This window comes from Pyxicephalus adspersus, chromosome 11 (genome assembly GCF_032062135.1).
Source record: "Pyxicephalus adspersus chromosome 11, UCB_Pads_2.0, whole genome shotgun sequence".
Lineage (NCBI taxonomy): Eukaryota > Metazoa > Chordata > Amphibia > Anura > Pyxicephalidae > Pyxicephalus > Pyxicephalus adspersus.
In genome coordinates, this window is record NC_092868.1 from 18417761 (window position 1) to 18437455 (window position 19695).

General features: G+C 42.8%; 1 protein-coding gene across 1 annotated transcript in view; it reads right to left on the reverse strand.

Moving 5' to 3' along the window:
- The window catches only part of TMC4 (transmembrane channel like 4), a 135422-nt gene that overhangs the window by 64364 nt on the left and 51363 nt on the right, over positions 1-19695 (reverse strand). Inside the window, 3 exon segments of the mRNA XM_072426840.1 lie at positions 6873-6996; positions 7402-7444; positions 7447-7558. Coding sequence (XP_072282941.1) covers positions 6873-6996; positions 7402-7444; positions 7447-7558 — 279 coding nt within the window.

The window sequence follows — 19695 nt, forward strand, 5'->3', positions numbered from 1 at the left end:
CTTCTTCTTGACGCTAACATGGACCTGTAAGGCTGAGTTCATACTTGAGTTATTTGGTCAGTTTTGGCCCCTTGACTGCCCAAATAAGTAAAGTGTGCAGTGATTCTAATAGCGACGCCTGTCATCTGCATGTCATACTGACTCACAGTATTATTTCACTACCACAGCAGACTCCCTATGCGTGTTACTGCAAGGCACAGTGTTCTACACCACTATCAAGGCTCTGTGCTGGCCGGAAATAGTTTTATCACAATTCGCCGCAAATAAATTTGGATCAAAACAAATCTTTTCGAAAAATTTGGCGTACCGGCCAAATCGTATTTTTGAGAAATTCACTCATCTCTAGTTAGAATGAGTATGCAACTCAGAAAGACAACTAATTGACAACCTGTTTGGACAGCAAGTGGAAGTGTGTTTGTTATACAATTGTGCTATGATGAGGAGTTGTGTGCCAGCAAATCAATATGAGTGCAAATGTCAGAGAAATAAATATGTACATAATACATTCAAAAACTAATGTGTGACTTTGAAAATGGGACAAAGGCAAACAGGGGGTTCAAGTAGCAGTTTGGAGTGGAAACCATGCAGACATTTTTACTGAATATTAGTTTCAAAAAAATGACAAAACACTGCTGAAGATTTGCTAAACAACCGAAACTGTCATTACAAACCAAGCACAAAAACTTTGCAGCAAAAGATGAAACTAACAATAATGAGTATTACAAAGTGACATCAATGCATAACATCCAAGCAAACTTACTTGATAACACCCCCCCCCCACACACACACACACACACAAACACACAAACCAGTCCAGTTAAATAATAAAAATGAAAATGCATATGTATTTATATGCATTTAAATGTATTTTTACATATATACACAAGTGAAATCACTAAATGTTTTTTGATACATCTTTGGCAATAATCCTTTTATCAATTTTTTGATTTCTATCAAGTCAAACTACAATGACATTTCAATTAGATCACAAATGCTTGGTGACAATTTTTTACAATTCATACTATTGTGTGATGACATATTATGAAGTGTATATATACAGCTTGATCTAAATTATTTTGCAGTGTTGCAAAGCAAACTAAAAAGTATGAAAACAGTGCAACAAATGTAACAATAAATTAATTAATTTTGTGAATGAGTACAATGTAACCTAAAAAAGTAGCACTTACCCAAAAGAAGATGAAGCATTAAAGATTCCAATTGACCTGTAATGGACTGTAGATGCGCACAGAACAGAGAGCAGGTGTGCGCTAATTAATTGCTATGATCTCACCATTGACAGCTTAACTGATCCTCCTTAATTACGCAGCTGAAAACTAATCGCCTTAATTGGCAGATTCGCGACCCCTATTGCTAATTTATCAAGGCAGGAATCCGGCTGGCAAATGAAGGTGTGTGTACTAGCACTCGGCTCTGACCTGCGGAAAAACGCCTCGTATATTGGCGCGTACTTACGGGCGACGCCCGTATGCGCATTTCATTGATAAATCAGGGCCATTATCTTTCATCTAGAATATATAGGTGAGGCTTTGTTAAACATAGGAGATTTTGGTAATCTTCCACCTTTTGTTTGTTCTCAAGAATGGTTGGAGAACCAATGTTACACTGACACCCTCCCAAGGTAAGATATAAACAATTTGTATAACTATTAGAAGTCTTATTGCGGTGAGTGGGGGATCACTGGCACGTGCATAGGAATTTACATAATGAGTGGCTAGCTATAAAGCTGAATAAAGTGTAACGCTTTATGAGCACTGATGATTCCGATAAAAATGATTATGCAGATATAGCCCAAATCTATGTGTAAAACATATGGTGCGAATATTTACCAAGTACAATAGAATAATGAATTTACTACTGACAATTGGAGACTTCCTTTAATAGTCCCTAGTGCTGTGTGTTGATGCTGTATACCTTGACACTTGTGGAAAAAAAAAATCTTGGCCTCCTTTTTGGTTCATGCGCCTATGTGGAGAAAGAGGATTTTGAGATAGAAGTAAGTCACAAAAAACCTGTTAAATATGTAAAAATACATTCGTTGATGGAAGATGCTATATGAATTATATTTATAATTGTAGGCTTGACCTATTCCTGAATAAGCGCACCCAGTTCCGAGAAACGCGCCGAATTTGCAAACCTATCTGTAACAACACACACTATATTTGTTTTTTGTAAATAATTTTTAATGTAATTTTTTGGAATAAATTATTATTTGTTAATAATGTCAAACTCAGTACAAAGAATGTTGTGAAAGTCCCAGGGTGATTGACCCACCTTACTAAAAAGAAAAAATTTGTATGGTATTATTAGGGATGTGGCATATGATAAATCTTGTTATTAGTAATACAGTAATTAGTAGAAACACTCTATAAAACATTGTATTAGATATTTCTGTATCTGAAAACCAGCATCCTTCCAGACCCTCTAGTTTACAACACCCTTTGTAAAATTTGGAGTTTTGTGTCTCCAGGTGTCATAAATATCTAGTTAGATAATGCTAGTAGAGTGGCCTCTGATTGAACTCTGAGCTATATTCTGAAACTCATTTATTATTAATCTTTATATTTCCTCTATACCATTCTGTATAAAGTAGTAGTTGTTGGCTGATTTATAACTGGATAGTTTTGGTGAGCATTTTGAGATCAAAACCTAATCTTCTAGCCCTTAGGAAAGCCTGGAAACCATATTAGACCAGTTCTGGTGAACTATAAGTCCTGGACCTGCCTAGTTTGGTCTCTGTGAACCCACTTCTTTTGTGGTGATTAATAATCTGGAATGTGGTATTTCATAAAACCTGTACTTATGAAATTACACTGGAGAACAATTTTGAACAAATGTTTTGTTGACTTCAATTTTTAAGCTTATTTACACTTATTTAAAAATATTTATGCTGATTCTGAAAGTGCAGTTAGTTTTCTTCTATTATGTCAGGTTTTTTTCTCTACCGCTTATATTAATGCGATTACTGTAGTGTGGATTTGTATAGGCTATTCAGTGACAGTGTGGACAGAGGTTGTGCGCTGCTCTACGTAGTGAATAGGCAAAATTTATTTTTCCACTTACACATGTATTTCCTTTCTTTCAGATCATGTCTTGCTCTGCTGTTCCTCATTGTAAGTGCCTAAACAACCCTGATTCAATTTGTTATATCTGTGGCAGTTTCACAATTCCCAGTAAAAGGGCGAAACATTAGCACATTTGTAGAGCAAGCCTATTTGGCATATTTCAAAGTTAAACTTGGTGATCAAGATAAGTCTTGGGCTCCTCATAAGGTGTGCAAACAGTGTGTCGAGGGTTTACGAATGTGGACTAAGGTAACATGTGATAGGATGCCATTTGGTATACCTATGGTTTGGCGAGAGCCAGGAGATCATTTCAGTGACTGTTACTTTTGTATAGTGAAAACTTCAGGATATACCAAGAAAAATAAATGTAACAGAGTATCCTAGTCTATTATCGACTATACGCCCATGGACTCATTCAGATAAAATCCCAGTGGTGATTTCGTTACACTACCATCTCTTGAAGAACATAATTATGGTGATTACCTAGGTGACAGCATGATGAATAGTTTGAAATTGAAGAGGACTTTGTTCGTACGGGATTTGTTCAGCATGAGTTGAGCGATTTGGCACGTGATTTGGGACTATCGAAGAAGGCTTCAGAACTCCTAGCATCAAGACTGCGTAAGAAAAACTTACTTGAAAAAGGAACTAAAGTATTGTACTTTCGAACCAGAGAAATTGCATTTTTGCAGTACTTTAGAACTGACAGTGGCTTTGTGTATTGCCATAACATACCATATATGGTTTACTAGAGGATTTGGGAGCTTAAAGTGTGTCCTCCTTCACAATGTCAATAAATTTGGGTCAGTCCCAGTTGGCCATTCAGTTTCTCTTTGTGAAGAATATGCAGACATAAAGATAGTCATTGAGCTGTTGTAAAATCAGCAACACATCTGGGTCATCTGTGTTGACTTTAAAATGGTATGCTTCCTTCTTTGTCACCAAGTATCCCTGTTATCTGTGCATGTGGGACAGCATAGCTCAAGAGAGGCATTGAGTGGAAAGGTATTGGCCTCCAAGATCTGCCCTAAAACCAGGTGATCCAAACATTCTACATGACCCACTTGTTGATAGAAAGAATATTATATTCCCGCCTCTGCACATAAAGCTGGGTCTGATGAAGCAGTTTGTTAAAGCTTTGCCAATTGAAGGAGACTGTTTCAAGTCCCTCATTTTGGCATTTCCTAGCCTGTCATTAGAAAAAAAAAAAGCCAGTGTGTTTTATGGTCCACAGATTTGGCAAGCTCATCAAAGATGAACATATCATCAGGACAATGTCAAAAGCCGAAAAGAATGCTTGGTTATCATTCAAAGCTGTTGTCAAACACTTGGAAACACAGGAAAAGCGTAAGTGTAAATTTTTACCTTAACCACTTACTCGATTAATTTTCAAATGTTTTACTGTAAAAAAATGTCATAAAGTAACAAATCCTTTGTATGAAAAAAAGAAATTTAAATAAACAGTACATTCAAGTAATTTTTTCATAATTTTTTCATTGTATGTAAAATTTTTAAGTTTTTTTAAAAAAAAATGAAGGGCACCCTGTATCGTAAAAACTGGATGTGATAGCAAAAAACTCATTTCTGGATTTACCACCCAAAAATTATTAAAAAACAAGTGTAAGATCTAACTCAACAAAAAATGCGTTCCCCAGTGTTATTAATAATGGCTAGGACAAGGGCATTTTGGAAGTGTCCATAAGCAGCATAATCCATGTGAAGACACCCCGCTGTCATTGGATTGTTTTATTAGTCCCACCTCTGTGGTTGAGGGAGATCTCACTGATATCATCTTGTTGCTAAGGACAATGGCACTGACACATTGAGCACTGCAGGGAGCCCAGTGACTCTGATTAATAACTTGGACTTTACACAGCAACCTAGGCGAAGGCAAACCAACTCTATCTAAGTATTTTTTCACAGTTTTTCCCTTTTATTTTAAGCTGTTGCTGTTGTTTTAGTATTGTTCTTTGATTAGTCTTTATTTTTCTGTATTTGTTTATGCACTGTTTTTGTATGTTTTTACTTTCTAAATGCCAAGTAGGCATAGTGTAACCCGACAACGCTACTATAAACATTGTAATTTCGGAGACATCCCTGTCTGAAGTGGCAGTGGGTGACACAGACAGTATTAAAGAAGCAGATTCATAACTGCGTTGTCAAGGGTAACGGTGCGTGCTTCCGTCTAAGCAGTGGCAGTCTACCTGTGATAGTGTGTTTGGCAAGGGGTAACAGAGTAGTTACCCTTGTCCCATGATGGCCCTTCTCAGCCTGCTGGTGCGTGAACTGTTGCTAAGCATGCTGGAAAGTTTATGCGCAGGGTAGTGGGCTGAAAGGGCATTCGTCAAAGGCACTCCTCTCTTCCTATGTCCCCTTTCACGCATTTCTGAGCCTACAGTAGATGCATTCAAACACCTTGGGCAGATTCCCAATTGACGATTGAGGGGTACCACTAGTTGCAAAATTTCCCAAAAAATCCAATGGACCTTCACTCATTGGATCTATTACCAACGTATGAATCCATTTTTTATGCATATGGAATGATCTTTATGCTTTACAAACTAATACACAAAGAAGCCTCTGACATACAGCATTTATTTGTGGAGAAACTGAAACTGGGTGTTCAAAATAAGTGATGATGAGCTGTCATCAGGGTCTACCTTTTGCTACATTGTGTGTATGTGTACTAGTTTGCATGTCCAAAAAGCTTTATTTAACATACCAGATATATATGGATATAACTGAACTTACACATACATATAAAGTATATATGTCTTAAACGTTTGAAAGGACCTCAAACATGGTGTTACTGCAAGATAGTATTCATCTTTTTCCTGACAATAAAGTTCATTAGGAACCTCAGCTTTGAGAAAAGATTAACTGAACTAGATTTATTTTCTTTACAGTAAAACAAAGATTAACATTGGAACAAATAGTTTTTTATCCTTTCTTTTTCAGGCAGTCAGGGTCAACAGTGTTGTTAAGTATCAAACACAGCTAAAAGTGAGATAAAGTATACTCATATATGTAACCGGGACCTTAAAGTGGCCTAAAAAAGTGGCAAAAATTTCAGATTAAAAACTTGAATTTTCTATTACCATCAATTTAAAAGAAATGAAAAAGGCAATAGACAGGTTGGTGGGATGGTAAGTGACCTAACATTATGGTTTACCATTAAAAAAAAAAAAAAAAAAAAAAAAAAAAAAGAAATTAAACTTTTTACTTTTATCTTCTGTAATTTTTGCAATTTTTTTCATGCCCCTTTTCCAATCTCGGGTTACATTTGTGAACGTGTTTACTCAAACTTTTAGTTGTTTGATGATTAGGATTGTACTGCCATTTATGAGTATGTATATACCAGAACTATTACTACCCAGTGTTGCTAAGTGTTTTTTCAGACAGCACATGCAGCATTCAAGGGCAATATGCTTTTTCTATCTCTTCTATAGACTTAAACTAAAACTATTTTTTACCACTTTTGCATTTATAAGCATTATTTTTAAAGCAGATTCAATTTAGGGGAAATGTGGGAAACATGACCCCACACTACTTCACCAGGTTGTGCCACCACTCCTGGGCACCTGGCAGTTGCAATCAGGCACCTGGGAGTGGTGACCATTGCAGTATTTTAACGCTAATCTGAACATGCACATGAAGTGGATGTGCATGTTCAATACACAGGTATTGGAGAACCTAATCATTACTGACTGGTGTTTTACCTAGGCATAATCAATAATCAACAATTTAATAAACATTTGTATGTCAAAAATTTTACTTAGGTAATCTCACATGGTTGTCATCGTAATTATATCCACATTTGCATTTTTCGCTGTTCCTATCTCCACTACAGGTGATATTGTCCCACAGAGAGTACGGAAGCCTTCCTAGACTGGCAAGGCGAAGGAATACACACCTGTAAAGAGAGGATTATAAAGTAACACCAAAATGTTATACATTCTACCCAGACTGTATTATCTGCTGTGATAATTTTAAAGGAAAAGAACAGTGTAGTTCAAAATTCATATAAATGTATAGTTGCTACACAAATTATTTTGTAATATGGTGCTGGATTACCTTTTAATTTTGAGAGTAAAGCAACTGATGGCCCTTCTATTGTTGTAACAATATAAATATATAATAAATTAATTTTGTCCTGAGTACCTAACTAAAATATTACTTAATAGCTAGTTTTCCACACAGGCTGTTTTTAGAAACTTGTTTTTAAACACCACATGATATTTTTATGAGTATTCTGACTGCTGCAGGTGTTTGTACACATATAAAGAAAATATTGATGGTCCACATGGGCTTTACATACTTTAGAAGGGTCAACCTCACTTCTGTGCTGAAGGTGTACTTGACCACTTGATGGTGATATTGCAGAACATTGGAAGAATGGTGTTAGCAACAGTGATGACAATGAAAGGGAGATATCCAACAAATAGCTCCAAGATGAAGTTACCTTTCACATTGTCCTGAATATCAGAATAGTATATTACTTTAGCATGTTTTGGAAAAAAATAATTAAATACATTCAGTAAATATTTAGGACCTTTAAACCAACCATAATTACCTTTAAACCACTACAAAATGATCACAAATCTTAGATGGATCACATATCTTAAAATGACAACCAAGAAAAAAACATTTCCATTATTCATATTGTTAAATTTCAATATTACATTATGTTTAGATGACTTACATATATATGCGCTTGAAGGGTAAATTCATTAAAAAGAATATCACATAAAGATTTGATAAATTTAGTTAAAATAAAAAATGCCATTCCAATTTAATCTGTGCTGTAACCGTCTTAAAACTTTCAAATACATGCAATGCATTAATGATATTTCTGGTCATACTTCTGTTCCCCAAGTCAAGGCAGTCAATCTGACAGAACACCAACAAAATACAAAATCCCCAGGGGTTAAAAGAGAACCCTTTAGTTTTTATTAGCTATTTATGCACTACTTTCCACTTGTGGTTTTTATGTTTGGAAGTGTACTGCATTGTGTATGAATTGCTTCTAAGTTCAGTGTGTCCATGATTTCACAAAAAACTCACAGTAGCAAATGTTGTCAAAGGACAGCTATCAAGAGAAATATTTAGACTACCATTTGTAACTGCTTTCAATAAATAATACTTGCCTGCCTGTCCTGTCTCTGGCTTTAATACACGCAAATCACTGGCCTTTACCGTGTAAGTGGCAAGAACTCCTAAACTGTATATTATTTCTGGATCTACTTAGATCTGGGCATCAAAAATGATTAAACACAAAGGATGTACATGACGATGAAGATATGGGCACGTTCAAACCATGGTCGGTCAACAATAGCAAGCTCCATAATGTAAAACAAATAGGGTAATATCTCTCCTTGTATTTTTAAGGATCAATCATATAGTGGCCTCCCTGTGAATTTTTAAATCAAATTCATATGCAAAGGGAAAGAAAGAGAAGGGGTTTGCAGGCCGATTTGTGTTGAAACAATATTAATTATGTATTTATACAAAGATTCATACATAATTAGTTCAATATAATACCACAAAAGTTTAACCAGCCCATTGTATTATCATGGGGTGGATTCTGTACTAGACAATGTACAACTAACTTGTACATTGTCTAGTACAAAATCCACAAATTGTCCTGTAAACCCTGTCTGTTTCTTTCTTTTTGCATATGAATTCAAGCTACATAATGCCTACAAACCATAATTCCAATATCTAGGTTGTGCTAGGAGGAACAAGGAACATAAGGAAGAATTAAAGCAAATGTGGTTTCTTAAAAGAAAGAAAGAAACTATTAAGTTGCCTGCTTTTAGGTTAATAAATTTAAAGTAAAGTAATGAATACTGAAATTTATTTGTACAGGACTTGGACCTGGATGGGTCCTGGTTGGGAGATGTGTCTCCATGTAGTGCATGGTCACTTTAAAACCAGGGTTTATGCTGGGAAAGGAGTTCAGAAATAGTAGAAAGAAAATTTGCTAGGGTTGCTTTTGTTTAGTTTATTTCAGGGCCCTGGACCAGTCAGTCGTTTGGCTACAGCAGACTGGAAGTCTGTTATAAGTAGTAAAAAAAGGGAAAAGAGGAAAACAGGCTTTTTAGGGTACAGAAATCTAAATCCCATATAAAAAACAATAATACCTTTATTGAAGATACAAGATTAAAACAGTACATATAAGCGTTGAAGTATTAAAACATGAATGTAATACATTCAATTTGCTTACACAACACTTAGTAGTAGGGATGAGCAAGCGGGATTATTAAGTTCGATCTCGCGGCGAATTGGGCGGTTCTCGCTTACCGAACATTTAAGTGAGAACGGCCTTGTGATTCACCATGAGATTGTGTTCTCACCGAACAAACAAAGGGAAAATGCAGGGGGCAGGAACGCCCACTATTTCTGGGGAAAATGGCGTGGCTGGGAGCGAATCATTTGCTCCCAGGTTGCACAGCAAGGCCCAGCAGCTCAATCAGGAGAGATCTGAGCACAGGCATATACAGGGAATGAGGGAGAGGTTAGTCACTCCATCTTGTGTTTTTTGTGAGGGAGAGAAACAGGGAGAAAAGTACACTGTGACAGGGAAAGGTTAGGAGCCTTCTGTATATCTAAAACTATACCGATTGTGCAGTCGTTCTTGCTACCTCTTACTACTTATCCAAAAAGGCAAAAACATTTCTGTGCTACTCTACAAAAAGAGATATTTCAGTCTGATATCTCTTGCAATCTATTACAAATGCCATTGTGCATTGTGACGGCAGGTTAGGAGCGTTCTGTATATCTAGAAATATGCAGATTGTGCAGTTACTCTTGCTACTTATTCAAAAAGGCAAAAACATTTCTGTGTTACTCTACAAAAAGAGATATTTCAGTCTAATACTTCTTGCAAGCTTGCACAAAGCCAGAAACTTGCTATAAATCCACAAAGCCAGAAAAAAGTTCCTGTCTTGCCTCTCAAAAAAGACAGAGATTTTACTGTGATAAAATTTGCTAAATATCCACAAAGCCAGAAAAAATTCTGTCTTTCTCCCAAAAAAAAGACAGAGACTTTTCTGTGATCAAACTTGCTAAATATCAACAAATCCAGAAATAATTCTGTCTTTCTCTCAAAAAAGAGATTTAAGTGTCATCAAACTTGCTATATATCCACAAAGCTTGAAAAATTTCTGAAGACCATTTGGTACAGGTGCATTTTTGCCCGAATAAGTTAAAGATGAGAGGCAGACGCAGGAAAAGGCGTGGCGTTGGGTGACCTGCCGCATCTGGCAGGGGGCATACTCCCCAGGAGTCTGCCACTGTAGGACAGCAGCAGCAGCAAACTGTTGGAGGCAGGAGCACAAGTTGTCAAAGAGGTCAAAGATGCATGCCGAGCACCAGTACGCTGGTAGATTTATTGAGAGTGCGGACTACAATTATATAGCCACGTCAAGTGGACAGTATTGTGGACTGGGCCTCAGGGGCCTCAAGTTCAGCAGGCTCTTCTTCTGCAATCAGCAACAGCAGCAGCAGCAACAACCAGCAGAGCCGTGACAGGAGCAAACTCAGGAATTAGCGTGGCTAATGTACCTCTACCTGATGACTCTCCCTTGTTGTTTGACAAGCAGGCAGAGGATCTGTCATTGTCAATTTCAAGGCAGGAGGCAGACTTTGAGACCTTTGGAGAGTGTAGTCAGCAGTTGCTGGGTTCTAAAACAGTGAGTGCATTTGCAGTGGTTGGCTTAGATGAAAATGATGATGAAAAGGATGATGATGACTGTGATGTCACCTGGGAGGGCAGGCAAAGAAAAAGAGCAGCAGAGTGGTTGCACCTCTCCAGTGTGGTCCTTTTTCACGCTGAAGGACAATGATGGGTGCGTAGCAATCTGCATCCTGTGCCACAGGAAGATTTGCAGAGGACAGGCCGGATCACATTTGGGTACAACATCCCTGCTTTCCCACATGCGCAAGAACCACAAACCAAAGTGGGAGCAGTACTTGCATTCTCTTGAAGGAGGTGCAACCAAGTCATCGTCTCTTCTTCCACCTCCATTGACTCCTTCACCTCCAACTGTCATTGCTACTATGTCTCAGGAGGTTGTTGCCAGCCAGACTTCCAGCTGCGAGGAAGTATCAGCTTCTGGCGGAAGGTTTTGTGGCATCAGACGACCTTTGTCACCGCAAAATGGGTACTCCAGTTAACCCTTCAGCTCCCCTAGCTCCCAGTTTCTTAAGCCTACTCTTCCAGAGTTCTGCGCAAAGCATCTGGCTATGGGCCCAATCAACAAAAGAGTAATCAACCTCAATTTGCATCTAGCCAAACTATTGGCCTTGCAGCTACTGCTGTATAGCATTGTGACCTGATGGCCTGTGCCAAGCGGCGGGGAAATATACCAAGCCGGCATTACTTCTCCCGCAAAGCTGTACCCAGTTTACAATCGCATGTAATGGGTAACCTCTCCCCAGCATTGGCATTCTCGGTGTCTAGCCAAATCCACGTCACCATGAACAACTGGACAACCAGGCACAGATTGGGACGGTACCTGTCCTTTACAGCTCACTGGATAGCCTTGCATAGCTCAGTGGGCAGTAGTCTGCAGGAGGCATTGCAGCACCTGGTACCCCCGCCAAGGGGTGTGATGGGAAAGCATGGGCCACCCCAGTCCTCTCCCTCCTCCCCGCCCTTCATGCCATCTACTGGCAAACCCTCTCTTTTCAACACTCCTCCTGAAAGGTCAGCATCAGAGGACACTGTGGTTAAGCAGGCACGCCACTACAGCTTTCTCAAGCACACGCATTTGCCGGGCAGTGCTGAAACTGGTGTCCTTGTGTAAGAAAAGTCACACCGCCAGAGAACTCTTGTCCACTTTGGACAGAGATGTTGATGCTTGGCTGATGCCCTCCCAGGTAACAACAGGCAACGTAGCGTGCAACAACAGGGCCAACCTTGTGGCCGCGCTGCGCATGGGCTGCATAACACATGTGCCCTGCTTTGCGCACGTACTGAACCTGGTGGTGCAGAAGTTCCTCCGCACGTACCCAGGACTGCAGGACTTACTGGGACAGGCTCGCTTCATCTGCAGCCATGTCCGCCTATCCCCTACTGCCGCAGCGGCGCTTAGCAAGATCCAGCGCCAACAGAGTCTGCCACCGCATAGACTCATTTGTGACACTGTAACTAGATGGAACTCCATCCTGCACATGCTCCAGCATCTGTGTGAGCAAAAGATAGCCATCCGCCACTACTTGGTCAGCGTGGTGCATGGAGGCAACGGTGCCCTTGGTACAGCCACACAACTGAGCTTTTTTAGCAGTGACCAGTGGCTGCAGATGGAGACTGTAGCGGTGGCAGCAGCAGTAGTGCCAGCAGGCTGCACACATCCAAAAGTGTAGGCCAAGGCAGGGGGGATTTTCATGATGCCTGGCGAAACTTGATGCAACCACCTCAAACAAGTGAAGTGCAGGGGCATAACCATGGAGAATAGATGAAGCACATGGTGCACAATTACGTTGGCTCTTTCCTGGCTGGTGGTGGTGGTGTTGACGACAGCAGTTACGAGGAAGATGCCTGTCCTGACAGTAGTGACGGCTAGTGTTGGTCGAATAGGTAACTATTCGATTCGACCGCTATTCGGTCAAATAATGCATAATTATTCGGGTGATCGAACATCAAATTCAAGCTCTATTAAAGTCAATGGGGTAAAAATTTGGGTTGTTATTCGGGTCGGGGAGAGCTTCTACAGCCTATAAATACATTTAAAAAGACATGTCAAGATTCTCCCATCTCTGCACAACACTGTACAAGTAAAATTAGCCACCAGGTTTCACCGCTCCGTTACAAGCCATACAAAGGCTTCAGAGTACAGGCAGAGGTCTCTGAGGGCAGTCTTTCAGTCCAAAAATTAGCCAGCTAGACAGCTCTGTTATACGTTACAAGTGACAGGTAGCAGCAGCAGCGGCAGTAGGAGGAGGCGGTGGGCACTGAGACGGAGCGGGGACCGCATTGGTAACTGGCATACAGAGTTGGGAACTGGGCAGGCGGCATCAGTTACAGCATGAGGAGGAGGCGTTGGGCCCTGAGAAGGAGCAAGGATGGCATTAGAGGTTGAGGCCATCACCCATATGGACACTGTCGAAGCTGTAGCTATTGGAGACATGAATGGATCAACGAGATTCCAATCCGTACCAACTATGTAGCGAAACCACATGAAACGGAACAGGCTTGGCGGAATCAGTGGGGAAAGAAGACCCTGTTGAGCCTGAGTCTAGTCTGGCATCTAGAGCTGGGTACTGGGCAGTGGGCAGGCAGCAGCAGTAATAGCATGAGGAAGAAGTGGCAGGCCCTGAGACATAGTGTGTATTGCTGTGTTACTCCTCCTGCTCTTACTGCTGCCACCTGCCCACTGCCCAGTCTCAGAGCCTCTTCCTGCTCTTCCTGCTGCACGGCCCAAGCTTGATCAATATAAGGCATCAGGATGCAGGTATACTTCCCATGAGCCAGCTGATTCGAGTGGGTGGCATTTTTAAACCTGGAGCGCAGGTCAAAGCGTAAGTGGAAGTGCATGTCAATCACAGTTTGTTGAAATCTGGTTGGTGGCCCTGTAGAAATTCCCTTCTATGATGTTCCAGCGCACATTAGGAATGTGGTACTCTAGCACTTCACCAGCTCTTGGTAGTGCTGCATTTTAGGTCCCCTGTATTGGGGCAAGATCAGTTGTTGTATCTCAGGCTTGTAACGTGGATCCAGGATTGTAGCAATCCAATAGTCGTCAGTCTTTGTTTTTATGTGTTGTATGCGTGGATCTTTGGCTATGCACTCCTGCATGAACGCTGTCATGTGGCTCAAACTACCCACAGCTAAGGTAATTCTGGACCCACACTCCCGTGGGTCAAATAGCAGCACAGGGTCATCCTCCTCCTCCTCCTCCTCCTCCTCCTCCGCCTGGTCTTGCCATCCACGGAACATGCCACCTTGTGTTTGGGTGGATGGATGCCATATTCTCCTATGCCTCTTCCTCCCCTGCTCCCATGCCTGCAATGTCCTCCTCATCCTCTTCCACCTCATCTTCCTGGATTTGTTGTGCACTATGCCTAGTAGGCACGCATGTCCGAGATGATGTTTGAAACGTCATCTCTTGATGCAGGGTCTGGCTGTCTGTCACTGCATGCCACACAGGCAGCCATTGGCCTATATAAGGCCAGACCATGCCTGCATTTACCACTCCTGACAGAAATTTGCTAGCATCACAACCTTTCTGTGCTGCTTGGCTTGCTTTGTCAAAGTAAAAAAAAGTGCTTTACTTAGATTGTGTCACACTCACACTATTAGTCAAATAGATAGTTGGATTGTACTGTATTGGTGCAATCCTGAAATCTACTGTACTCAGATAGGTAGATTGTTTCACTGTTAGCTAGATAGATAGATACATTGATAGATAGATAGTCAGTTGGTGTGTTACATACATGCAGCCAGAGGCAGGGTACCCTCTCTGACTGCATGCACAGTATCACACTTGTACTGAGGGACAGACACACAGATGCAGTGTATACTGCATTATATATTTTGTATACTGTGCTGCATATTACAAGTGTCACCACTGAAGGAAAGTGCTGCATACAACACACACAGCGCACTTGCACTTTTTGTGTCAACCCCCCCCAATAAAAAAATCCACTTACTGTACAAATTACACTTTGTGAAGCATATTAGCTACAAAGTATTTTGCAGGTGTATCAAGCCACACAAAAAAATTTCTACAATGTCTGGCCAAAGAGGAAAGGGCAGCTTTGGCAGGGGTAGCAAGCAAAGCAGTATGAGTTTGTTTTTAGCTGCAGACCCAAGAACAAGAAGTGCTGCTGTTGGTGGTGGGCGTCCATTATTGCCACACCATGAACAAGACGTAGTGGAGAACAAGACCCAGCCTTGGTCAAGTGATTGTACCCCCTCTTCATCCCAGACACAGCCTTACAGGCGTCCCAAACAGTCCATGATACACCTGTTCCTCCTAGTTCTTCATCAGCAGCTGGAAAGTCACGTGTACAGCAGTATGTAGAGGAGTCCCACTGAAGGGTTGGAGAGGCAGAGCTACAAGCATTCCTTCAAGATGGTCAGTTGTTTCACTTATCTGACGAAGAGAGTCAGTTCACAGGCTTTCCCCCCACTTACTTTTCACCAGAACACTCTGAGCCAGACGAGCCAATTTAAACTGGCTCCAAAAGTCCGCTGCTTCCTTTCGGCAAATATAGGGAAACTGCCTCTTCTGATGATGATGATGATGTCCTTGATCATCATAGGAGATCATCATAGGCAGGAAGAAGAGGAGGAGGAGGAGGTTGCAAAGCGCCCTCAAAGGGAGAGAGGGAGGAAGAGGGTAAAAGCTGCCCACACTCCGCATTCAAGTACCAGTGAGGCAAGTCATAGTCGTAAATCGTCGGAAGCTGTCACCACAGCAATGCCTCAACAACCGCGGAGCGCCACCACGAGCACCAGCTCTAGAGCACCTTTCGGTACAGTTAGATGTTTGCCCGTGTGGGCATTTTTTAATGTCCATAGTGATGACAACTGAGCAGGAGCTCCAACGCAGACCGACTGCTGTTTGTCGCATTGCTAGCAGTCAAGACCAGGCATCATTGCCATCCCCCACAACTTCTACCCCATCGTCCAATCTTTCTGTGGTTAGCATTAGCAGAATCCAACCTTCCATCCCCCAGGTGCTGGAGCACAAGAGAAAATATGGCCCAAATGACTCCAAAACAAAGCTAATCAATGCAGCAATTGCACAGCTGATTGCGTTAGAGCTCCTCCCTTACCGTCTTGTGGACTCCAATGTGTTCCGTCATGCATTCCTCTGTGCGAACCCACAGTTACGTTATGCCTAAGCGACAGTATTTTGCAGAAAAATGTATTCCTGCTTTGCATCAACATGTGCAGAGCAATGTGTCCATGGCCCTGAAGCACTCTGACAACCGACAGTTGGTAGAGCAAGCATGGAGTGGGAAGATATATTTCCTATACAGCTCACTGGGTAACTTTGGTGGCAGCAGGGGAAGATGCAGCTGCAGCAAGGCCTGCATACCTACCTCTGCCCAGAGCACATTGCCATGCAATTTCCTCCTCAACCTCCACTTCCACCTCCTCCTTTGACTTATGTGCCTCAACCTCTTCCTCCAGGGACACTTTGCAGTGGAGACCCAGCACCACCCATTCAGCAGCATCTGTTCACCACCAGCAATATCCTGCAGTTTGCTATTTCAGTGCACAATTCAGACGTTGCCACGCAGACCTGAGGTTGCGAAGCCTGGTTTTCCTCAGCCACACGGGCGCAGCCATTTTGCAGTAGGAGGAGGACATATGGCTAACTCCTAACAGACTTCAGCCAGGCAAGGTCGTGTGTGACAATGGAGCCAATCTGTTGGCAGCCCAGGGTTGTGGGAAACTCAAACACATACCTTGCCTGTCCCACGTCATAAACATGATAGTAGAGCGCTTCCCTAGGAATTTCCCAGGCCTCCAGCCGCTGTTGCTGAAGGCCAGAAAGTTGTCAGCGCATTTCCTTGTGCACTGTATTGTCACCTTTTGAGGCCACCAGGATGATCAACAGAGATCAGGCCTATGTCAGTGACACCATCCCCATCATATGTCTGCTGGAACAGATGATGGTGGATCTGGGACACGACACGGAGCGGACACCGCATCAAGAGATGTTTCAAACATCATCTCGGACATGCGTGCCTACTAGACATAGTGCACCACAAATCCAGGTAGAGGAGGTGGAAGAGGATGAGGTGGACATTGCAGGCATGGCAGAAGGGGAGGAAGGAGCAGAGGAGGATATTGAGGGTACTTGAGCATCGATCCACCCAAACACAAGGTGCCATGTTCCGTGGATGGCAAGAGCAGGCGGAGGAGGAGGAAGAGGAGGACGACGACCCTCTGCTGCTGTTCGACCCACAAGAGTCTGGGTACAGAATTACCTCAGCTGTGGGTAGTTTGAGCCACATGACAGTCTTCATGCAAGAGTGCAAAGCCAAAGATACAGACATTGAACACATTAAAACTATAACTGACTACTATTGGATTGCTACATTGCTGGATCCACATTACAAGCCTGAGATACAACAACTGATCTTGCCCCAATACATGGGACCTAAAATGAAGCACTACCAAGATGTGCTTGTAAGGGACTTGTGCTCAGCCTTTCCGACTGCCAGCAGCAGCTGGGATCACTATGGCAGTTCCACCAGCCATGGGAGCCAAACAACTGCTTTAAGCAGCGGTAGAGGTCGGCATGGGCGGCAGAGGTCGTCTAAACCAAACTATGCAGGCTTTTTTCAGTAGAAGCAAGCTGCCATCATGGTGCATGGGATATCTGCAACCTGCAAAGCCAGGACCCACTGGGCTAGTGGGTATCCAAGCTTGAGCAGTGGCCGGAGCTGGCAGAACATGCCATTCAGATCTTTGCCTGCCCAGCCACAAGTGTGTTATCTGATACTACTGATTAGTCGTCCACTGCTGCACGGCCTGCTGGCACCTTGATAGGAAGAGCACGTTCACAGCCTTCGGCATCTGCTTCTACTCCTCACCCTAATGGCCCTCTACCTCTACTCTGTCTCTGAGGTCAATAACTTGCAATGTAGCTGTGTAACTGGCTAATTTTTTTTTAACGAGCATCCCCATCAGGGCCCTCTGCCTACTTGGAGGCCTATATCACTTGTAATGGAGCTGTCTAAAGTCAGGTACTGGGCAGGCGGCAGCTTCATTTAGAGCAGGAGGAGGAGTCGGTGGGCTCTGAGATGGAATGTGGATGGCATTAGTGTCTGGCATTTAAAGTCAGGTACTTGGCAGGCGGCAGCATCATTTACTGCAGGAGGAGTCGGTGGGCTCTGAGATGGAGTGTGGACGGCATTAGTGTCTGGCATTTAAAGGCAGGTACTGGGCAGGCGGCAGCATCATTTACAGCAGGAGGAAGAGTCAGTGGGCTCTGAGATGGAGTGTGGACGGCATTAGTGTCTGGCATTTAAAGTCAGTTACTGGGCAGGCGGCAGCATCATTTACAGCAGGAGGAGGAGGCGGTGGGTTCTGACACGGAGTATGGACGGCATTAGTTTCCGGCATCTAAAGTCAGGTACTGGCCAGGCGGCAGCATCATTTACAGCAGGACGAGGAGGCGGTGGGCTCTGAGACGGAGTGTGGACGGCATTAGCGTCTGCCATTTAAAGTCAGGTACTGGGCAGGCGGCAGCATCATTTACAGCAGGAGCAGGAGGCCGTGGGCTCTGAGACGTAGTATGGACGGCATTAGTTTCCGGCATCTAAAGTTAGGTACTTGCCAGGTAGCAGCATCATTTACAGCAGGACGAGGAGGCGGTGGGCTCTGAGACGGAGTATGGACGGCATTAGTTTCTGGCATCTAAAGTCAGGTACTGGCCAGGCGGCAGCATCATTTACAGCAGGAGGAGGAGGAGGCGGTGGGCTCTGAGACAGAGTATGGACGGCATTAGTTTCTGGCATCTAAAGTCAGGTACTGGCCAGGCGGCAGCATCATTTACAGCAGGAGGAGGAGGCGGTGGGCTCTGAGACGGAGTATGGACGGCATTATTTTCTGCCATCTAAATCAGGTACTGGGCAGGTGGCAGCATCATTTACAGCAGGAGGAAAAGGCAGTGGGCTGAGACAGGGTGTGGACGGCATTAGTTTCTGGCATCTAAAGTCAGGTACTAGGCAGGCAGCAGCATCATTTACAGCAGGAGGAGGAGGCGGTGGGCTCTGAGACGGAGTATGGACGGCATTATTGTCTGGCATCTAAAGTCAGGTACTGGGCAGGCGGCAGCATCATTTACAGGAGGAGGAGAAGGCGGTGGGCTCTGAGACGGAGTATGGACGGCATTATTGTCTGGCATCTAAAGTCAGGTACTGGGCAGGCGGGAGCATCATTTACAGCAGGAGGAGGAGGTGGTGGTCTCAGAGACGGAGTGTGGATGGCTTTAGTTTCTGGCATCTAAAGACTGGTACTGGGTAGGTGGCAGCATCATTTACAAGCAAGAGAAGGAGGCGGTGGGCTCTGAGACGGATCGTGGACTACATTAGTATCTTGCATCTAGAGTTGGGTACTGGGAAGGCGGCAGCAGTAACAGGCAGTAGGAGACGTTGGTCCCTGGTACGGAGCGTGGACCACATTGGAGGTTGAGGCCATAAACTCTATGGACAGTGTAGAAGCTGTAGCTAATTGGGACATTCATGGATTAACGAAAATCACACTTTCCATACCTACTATGTAGTGAAACCACATAAAAGGTAACGGACTTGGTGGAATACGCGGGGAAATACATACATTTTTTTATCATTTGTGGATATCTAGCAAGTGCTATCACAGTTAAATATATGTATTTGTCTCACATAAATACATACATTTTTATTGGTTTTAGGATACATATCCAAGTGCTATCAGAATTAAATATCTGTATTGTTTGTATAATAATACATAATTTTTTATGGCTTTAGGGACTCTCAGACACACAGACGCAGTGTGTTCTGCAGTATATAGTTTGTATACTGTGCTGCATAGTGCAAGCGTCACCACTGAAGCAAAATGCTGCACACAGCACACTTGCATTTTTTGTGTCAACCCCCCCTCCCC